This window comes from Triticum dicoccoides, chromosome 1B (assembly GCF_002162155.2).
Source record: "Triticum dicoccoides isolate Atlit2015 ecotype Zavitan chromosome 1B, WEW_v2.0, whole genome shotgun sequence".
Classification (NCBI taxonomy): domain Eukaryota; kingdom Viridiplantae; phylum Streptophyta; class Magnoliopsida; order Poales; family Poaceae; genus Triticum; species Triticum dicoccoides.
In genome coordinates, this window is record NC_041381.1 from 137,075,064 (window position 1) to 137,082,657 (window position 7,594).

Below are 7,594 nucleotides of genomic sequence, written 5' to 3' on the forward strand. Positions count from 1 at the left end.
ATTCTTTGAAAAGGAGGTTGTACCCTTGGCACCTGCATTGATTGACAGACATAGCCATTTTATTGTGGTAGGTCAATTAAATGGATGATATGTTATTAATCAAATACTCCCTCTGTTCCGAATTACTTGTCTTAGATTTATCTAGATACGGATGTATCTAGTACTAAAATGAGTCTAGATACATCCGTATCTAGACAAATTCAAGACAAGTAATTCGGAACGGAGGGAGTACTTCATAATTTCCCATGTTCAGTGGAAAGTAAAAACGATAAAAGATATGTGCATCCATCTGATCGACTGTTTTCTTCCATTTCTAGACTACAACAGCTATGGCACATTGAGAAACAGTATAACGAGGCTAGCTAGAAGCCTCCACGGCGATTTGACAGTCTCAGTCGTCGGATACTCAAACCTACGATGCATATCAAAGTTGGTCGTCCCAGGTCGCCCGCGCACGTCGCACACCGTCTCACGTGCCGCTGCTCTGAGGAACGACCTGTTTTTCCTCTCCTTAATCGGACCGCTGAAGGCCCACTTCTTTCCGGTTGGATGCTAACAGCCCACGTCGTACACTCCAGCCGAACAGTTTCTCTGTTCCTCTGTGCTGATGTTCCTTCCCCCTTGATGCGACGGCGTTCCTTCCCCCTTGATTCATCGGCGTTCTGCCGTGGGCAAGCTTGTGCTGCACGATGGCATCCGCGACGGTCCGGTCCACCCGTCCTCTACTCTTCCTTGGTAGTCCCTTCCTTGCTGTTTTTCATTTCCCGTCTTGCAGCGTTCGTCCATGGCGGCCGACCGCTCCGTCGGTGTCCTTCCTTGGTTTTCCTCTGTTTCATTCGGGATTGTCTGAGGGGTTCATGTTCGAGATGACCAGGTGCGGATGGGATGGCAAAGTTTCCAAGAGGCCTTCATACAGATTCTAATTCCAGGTAAAATATTCTTTGTGTTCTACCGGCTGAGATGTCTTCTGATGAAAAAGTTTTGATGGTGTGAGGTGGAGACGTGAATTTAGTGCAAGAGGCATAAAGTTCTTTCATCGGCGGCGTCGCATGGATGGGAGGATTGATGCCCCCATATTTTTCGCTTCCACCTCCATGTGAATAACCTGTCTTTGCTTATCAAAATCAATACCTGGCCGTGGTTTTGCTGCTCGTGAGTAGCTTTACAGCTGCCCGACAACACATCCTTTCCATCCCTTATTTTTGGATGTTCATGTGCTGATATTTTCTAGGTCTCCGTTCGAGAGAAGAGTCTACAAGAGCCCATCCAGAGGCACCAACGTTGATTTCTGTGTTGACATCTCTGCTTTGTTTATGACTGAATTTTATCAAGAGTTAGTTCTGTAGTTTATGATATGAAGGTTCTTTCTATCTGCTAATTGCTGCCAACTCCTGCATACCCACAATCTTCGATCCTTCATAGGAAGAGATGAAAAATATGCGTTGGGATACCTTATGCGCATTTTCTCTATTTATAGCATACTAGCATATATAATACAACCATAGGTGTTTCTTGTTCCAACAATTCTTATTCCTTGGTAGGGAAGACTACCACAACATTGAAACTATCATGAAAGGATTAAGAGGTTTTGTTGAATCCAGTTTGACATATGGAGTAGGAGTAAGCCACACTTTTAACTTATTGTTTGTTCAGTTTTATGTTGCTTTTCTAAGTGATCAGCCTCGATGCACTTCAATTTTCTTTTGGTAACTCCATGGATTATCTTCCTTTTACCTCTGTATAGACATATCTTATATCCGCAAGGCAATTCTTGTTTTTTTTATTCTGATATTTGAAACATTTTAGCTGCTAAAGATTACCAACTTTTTACTTTCATTAGTTTAGCTACAACAAGAAAAACATAGTTGTTGCTTCATGGGGAACATGCGAGAGAAGGATGTGGAGGCGACGGCTCTGGCCTTCTCGATGTCCAGATCGAGAAAACAACGATTGGACCGCCGGCTTCAGTAGCTTTGTAGTGATACTCAAGGCGTTGGCACATTGTCGTGAAATCCACTGGTATGGATGCCACACTCTTTGATCCCCTTTCCTAGGTTTTTTGCATGCCACATTAATCCCCTTTCACAAGGATCAATTGGTTGCATGTGAAGCGGATGAACTGCATATATTAGCCTTTATTCTCTGTTCATTATTTTGCTGATGGTCATATTGTTTGTCCTCATTGTTTTCTGATCATGTGCTTTTGAAACTAACATTTATGTTTTAACATCTAAACCCGGAAAGTATGGTCATGTCAATTGCTACTTTGGTACTGTGTACCGACATCTTCAATGGCAAATTAATCCTATAAATATTGTTCCATGTATTCCCAATTGTTGTCAGTACATGCCTTTGACACTAGAATGTGAGCGTCTTGTGCTTACAAGATGTTCATATGAAGCATCCCTAAATTCTTGGTTACTAATTATCTAAATAATTGTGTTTTGTAGTGAACTGAAAAAAGATAAATGTCTTCTGCTTTGGACTTCACCGACAAAAGAATCATTCAATGCACACAATTCAATTGACTGTTATATGAGACTTTTCGTTAGTCTAGCTGTATGTGCAAGAGATAATGTAATTATTATTTCCTGATTTATTTATTCATAAGATGCACGTAATTGTGTGCATTATGTATGATATGTTTTTTCATTGGAACTTCATTATATTGAGCTGAATTATCGACAAATCTGGTCAAATTACCATTTTACAATAATCAACATACTTGCAGCCTTTTGGTTTTTGATCATGTGTTCAGGTACAAGAATTGGACCACATCCATCTTTTGTTGCTGAAAAAGAATTATAAGCTCATAAAAGAGGAGAACTATCTTCACATTATCATTTTCAAGTCATGTTAATCACTCTGCCTACAAAAAACTCCAAATTGTTCTCGGCGCAAATATGAGTTCTTCTGTATGTCCACAATGTATTAAATTAACTGGTTTTCAACTTTCATATGTGAATGATGTAATATGAACCATCCAAAAGTTACGAAATGTTTTTACAATCACAAAATTCAACCATTTCTATTATTCATTTCTCAAAGATGGACGGATGTGGCAACGCACACCTTCCTGTTCTAGTTGGCCTTATGGGAGAGCAACTAATGTGATCGCTATTTATACCGATGCTGCCATCTAACTTTTTTGGTGCTAATTTTTGCGTTTAAACAACAAATAAGTAACTGTTGTATAGTTATTGTAACGGAAGTGTCAAACTATATGGATGGTAAACGAGGTACAAAAGGAAAAGGAATTTCACAATAGTATATGAAAAGTATTTGTGTAATTCCATTAAAATACTTTGCGGCACACAAATTGCATGGTATTAACATTGTACATGAGAACATGGTTTTTATTTGCTTTGTCTTCCCATTATGATTCCATAGTGGCCCTATAAGGATGAAAGTGGTTAATCCCTCGAGTTCAAACATAATAATTTAACCAGAATATTAGTCAAACACTAACCCGTGCAACTGCACGGGTTCACGACTAGTACCTATTAATGTGAAAAAGTAGAAGAAAAACAAAAATGAAAACACAATTTGTTGTTCTTTATTCTTATTGGTGGAACTAGCTCTGACCCGGATCAATGACGTGGCGGCCATCCATCCATCCATCCACCCCCTGCCCACCATCTATCCCCCCTGCCCTCGTCTCCCACCCACCCACCACGATCCCTTCCCTCCCCTCGCCCTCCCGCATCGCGCCGCCATCCACCTCGTCTCCCCGATCCAGATGGAGATCCAAAGCCCTAGCCCACTCTCCCCTGCTCCGCCTCCATGTCCATGGCGACGGACGCCTCCCCCCTCCGGCGCGCAAGAGCCCGGGGCCTCAGCCGGCGGCAGAACCCCCTGAAGACAGCGTCCCGCCGCTGCCGGCGGGGTATATCTTCATGTGCAGCGGCGAGACCAAGCCCGAGTGCTTCAGGTACAGGGTGCTGGGTCTGCCGCGGGGGAAGCTGGACGCCGTCTCCCCGATCAGGCGTGGCGCTGTGCTCTTCCTCTACGACTTCCACGCCAAGTACCTCTACGGGCCCTACCACGCCAAGACGGTGCGCGCGCTGCTGGCGGTGCTCGGCGAGGACGACCGCCGAGAGGGGATGCGCAGGATGCCCAAGCGCGTCGCCAAGGCCTTCCGCGACGGCACCCGAGGTATATCCCGGCTTTATCGATTTTAGATGTGTGCTTGTTCCCGCGAGTTAAGATGGATCTAGCGTTGTACGCAGATGCAGAGGCAGCTTTACTTTCTGCAGTATCTCCTACCATGTTTTGTTCTATGCAGTATGTCTTGGTTGGTCAAAAGCTACTAAAACGTTTGCTGTTCTGTCGACGGAGGGCTGAGGCACAGCAAAGGCTTGCCGATTATTGCTTACAACGCCAAGTTGCAATTAGCTGGGATGTGTAGCGTGGCTAGCTTGTGTTGATTGGTTTTGAGATAAAATTGGAAAATGATTGTGTGTCAGTACAACAAACGTGATGATATTTTTTTTGAATATCAAACGTGCTGATGGGAGTGTCCTTCCATACGTGATTCTGATTTGCACTTCTCGGTCAGAGGCATCTCCAGTACGTGACACACTTTGGATGTGCAAACGAATATGTGTGTGTTTCACATATTACGTGAGCAAATTTTGTTAGTTCTCGGCTATATAATTAGGATCCACAGCTTGTTTACCTCGCTTTGCTAGGCTGTTTGGGAATGTATGTCACAGATAGGCGTAGTTTTCTTTTTTGAACAGGTACATGGCCGTGTAGGAATTGGACTCAACTCATTGCTCCATCATCTCAGTAAATTCTTTAGAGAAGAGAAACATCACCTGTCCATCTGTGTGCAGCTGTTTTTCTCTGCTCCAGAATTCCTAAGATTTTTCTCGTCTTCCAAACTAGAGTGGTCCAACATATAACTATATTGCTTTAGAGTTCAATTCAGAAGGAGATTGATCATACCCAAATCAGACACACCAGGAGTCTGTCTCACGTGTTGCTGCATTGTTTTGATTGTAGGGAACCAGGCTCTCAAAACCAAGTCAAACTCCGACAGCAAGTCATTGGTCGAGATAAGGGGGCGGACGATGCAAGCGAAGCGGCGAATCATCAGATACCAGGTGAATAAGAAGGTATGCAGAGATCAAGTCTGGGTCCAGTTATTATCAGGGTACAACATAGAAACTTACACTACGAGTAGTAGTCTAAATCAAAGAACTCACCCTGTTTATCTGATCTTTGCAGCTGCTAGATTTGAGTGGTATCGTCACTGTATTCTTCTGTGGTATTGTGATGTCACATTACACCTGGCATAACATGACAGAGAGAGTTACAACAAAGTAACCTTAGTTCTTAGTCTGTGTTATTTCAATATAAGCAATCTTATGTTCAGTCAAAAACTGTTGCAGGTGCTACTACGAGTAGTGCTTGTAATTTTGTTTTGCTCTACCAATCGTCAATTAATTCCCTGGTTACTACTATGTAGGGGATGTTACTGTTCAGTGAAAAACCTGCATTGCAAGATATACTACAGTGCAGGTCCTTGTGGTACTATGGGATTTATTAGCTGTTTGGAGATGTACTCATATTGTGCCATGTATTTTATTAGCTATATGATTACACATGTCAGTTTTATTATCAAAATCTGAACTGTAGTAGCTATGTATTTTATTAGCTATTGGTTCTTTCTTTCTTCAGGGCTATGAGTTGATGGCCACGCTGCTGTTTTTGCTCTGCTTGATAATTCTTTTACTGTCCGGTCTGCTCTGCTCTGCATAGTTTCCAGTTGCTTATAAAACGATAAAACAGTGGTGATGTGAGGTCCGACAATGGTTTGTGATTTTGGTTTCATCCCCAATCTCTCCAGCTAGCTTCTTCTTCACATCATATCATATTTGCACCTGCTACTGCATCATGGATTGGATGGTCACCTACTAGCTAAGTAGCTTAGCTTGTATTGCCATTGAATTAGTCAATACTGTTTCACTTTGCTTGTTTCTTGTACTAGGTCTGTCAGTTACAGCATAAACAAACAAATTGCTTAGCTTTCAACTATGAATACATAGCTAGCTGAACCTGTTCTTTCTTTCTTTCTTCAGAGCTATGAATTATATCGGTCAAGCTGCTATTTTGCTGTGCTCGATGATACTATTGCTGCTTGTATACTGATACATGTGGTGATATTTACCTAAACTGAAGTTGTGAATGTACCATTATTTTCCTGCTGCTACTTATCCCTGGCTCACCTGCTCTAGTTGGTTTCAATTGACATTTGTCTCATTCAGCACTCTTGACTATAAATGTGTTGTTTTAATCCTGATGATGATGTTGTAGTATAAGGTGGACACCATATTCCTGTTTAAATCCAAAAGGAATAAAGCAATCATGTTTGTTCCCTGTTATAGTTTCTGGATTTATTTTGCATATGCAGCACATCATCTTGAATAACGTGATGTGCCAATGTGGAGTTACTTAATTTGCCTTTTCATGTATCTGTTCAACCTGCCATCTGTATGTATATCCTTAGGGTATGCATGATGCCTCTGCTCTGTATTAGATCAGTATGTTGATGTTAGTAGGCATATATCCATGTGTGAGCAGTGCATAGTGCAGTTGGCCATATTCTAGCTCATATGGAACTTCCTGTGATATTATTGGTGCAGTCCTGTTCTGTTTCATTGATTGCTTTTATTTTGTTCCTAACCATTCTGTTCTATAACATGTAGATGCTGGCATTTGTTCATGTCGCAAGCTCCAGGATGAAAAGTGAAGAAGCATTTAGTTCTAGCTCATTGGAGCTAGTTATACTTTTATAGATAGTTATATTTTGATATTTGGCTGTGTTCTTGGTGGTTGTAAACCTGATGTGAAGTATGTTCGATTATAAACGTGGTGTGAACTATGTTTGATTGTAATGTACCATATTTGGTTGTTTGATCTGTTTGAAGTATTACTTCTATTTTCAGTATGTTTTGATTTAAATATTTGTTTTTATTTACTAGAAAATTGAAATCTGAAGAATATGACCCTCACCATTGGGATAAAATTGAAATCTGAAGAATATGACCCTCACCATTGGGACCCACTCAATTGGGACCCATCTAACTACTGGATCTGTCTTTAAAAAAACATAATTGTTGAGCCAAAAAGGCCATGACCTAGAAAATAAAAAGGCCGAATAGTTGTGCTAGGCCCATGTAGCTTTTAAAAATCGTCATGAAAAATATATATAAATGGGCTGAATTAATGAGATCGGCCCATATAAACATCGAATTGGACCGGGCTGATTCTTATCCATGCTAGCTTGCCACGCTGGATCCTACGTGGCCTGGGGAGGCTGCTAGTGACCAAAAAATTGGTCAAAAGAACCAACGACCTTTTACATATCACAAAGAAGGTCATGAATTTCAGTTTACGACCGTCAGCTTTTGACCATAGGGACATGCTCTAATGCATATAAATTGGTTGAAAATTCAAATCTGTGTCCTTGGTTGCATGCTTAAATAGGTCCCATGCCAGAAATGAGAATGAATGTCAAACATCCAGCCACCATCACTCGGCCGCAAACAATGAGATACCTGGTATTTAAATTCTAGTAAATACAAAA

At 41.4% G+C, this 7,594-nt stretch overlaps 2 protein-coding genes across 3 annotated transcripts; both read left to right on the plus strand.

Annotated features, from left to right (window-relative positions):
- The first annotated feature begins 594 nt into the window (after positions 1-594).
- LOC119302746 lies at positions 595-2,657 on the plus strand. Of its 2 annotated transcripts, none has more exons than XR_005147722.1 (3): positions 595-929; positions 1,841-2,019; positions 2,451-2,657. XR_005147722.1 is itself a non-coding variant. In XM_037579804.1 (3 exons), exons 1-3 carry the CDS (start codon positions 886-888, stop codon positions 2,593-2,595), a joined length of 363 nt encoding a protein of 120 aa, XP_037435701.1. In that variant the 5' UTR covers positions 595-885; the 3' UTR covers positions 2,596-2,657. The 2 variants fall into 2 exon arrangements, 1 of the variants encoding a protein (XP_037435701.1); XM_037579804.1 differs by having other exon boundaries at positions 1,846-2,019.
- Positions 2,658-3,593: 936 nt separating this feature from the next.
- Positions 3,594-6,926, plus strand: LOC119350237. Its single transcript, XM_037618166.1, has 4 exons — positions 3,594-4,155; positions 5,008-5,120; positions 5,233-5,327; positions 6,714-6,926. Exons 1-4 carry the CDS (start codon positions 3,594-3,596, stop codon positions 6,748-6,750), a joined length of 807 nt encoding a protein of 268 aa, XP_037474063.1. The 3' UTR covers positions 6,751-6,926.
- Positions 6,927-7,594: the final 668 nt, after the last annotated feature.

What these genes read in the sequence shown, in the direction of transcription:
- LOC119350237 (XM_037618166.1), top strand. Translation starts at nt 3,594, where the DNA reads ATGACGTGGCGGCCATCCATCCATCCATCCACCCCCTGCCCACCATCT. An exon ending in CTTCCGCGACGGCACCCGAG is followed by an intron (nt 4,156 to 5,007) that starts GTATATCCCGGC and finishes TTTTGATTGTAG; the next exon opens with GGAACCAGGCTCTCAAAACC. An exon ending in GATACCAGGTGAATAAGAAG is followed by an intron (nt 5,121 to 5,232) that starts GTATGCAGAGAT and finishes TGATCTTTGCAG; the next exon opens with CTGCTAGATTTGAGTGGTAT.
- LOC119302746 (XM_037579804.1), top strand. Translation starts at nt 886, where the DNA reads ATGGCAAAGTTTCCAAGAGGCCTTCATACAGATTCTAATTCCAG. An exon ending in CATACAGATTCTAATTCCAG is followed by an intron (nt 930 to 1,845) that starts GTAAAATATTCT and finishes TCATTAGTTTAG; the next exon opens with CTACAACAAGAAAAACATAG. An exon ending in CATTGTCGTGAAATCCACTG is followed by an intron (nt 2,020 to 2,450) that starts GTATGGATGCCA and finishes TGTGTTTTGTAG; the next exon opens with TGAACTGAAAAAAGATAAAT.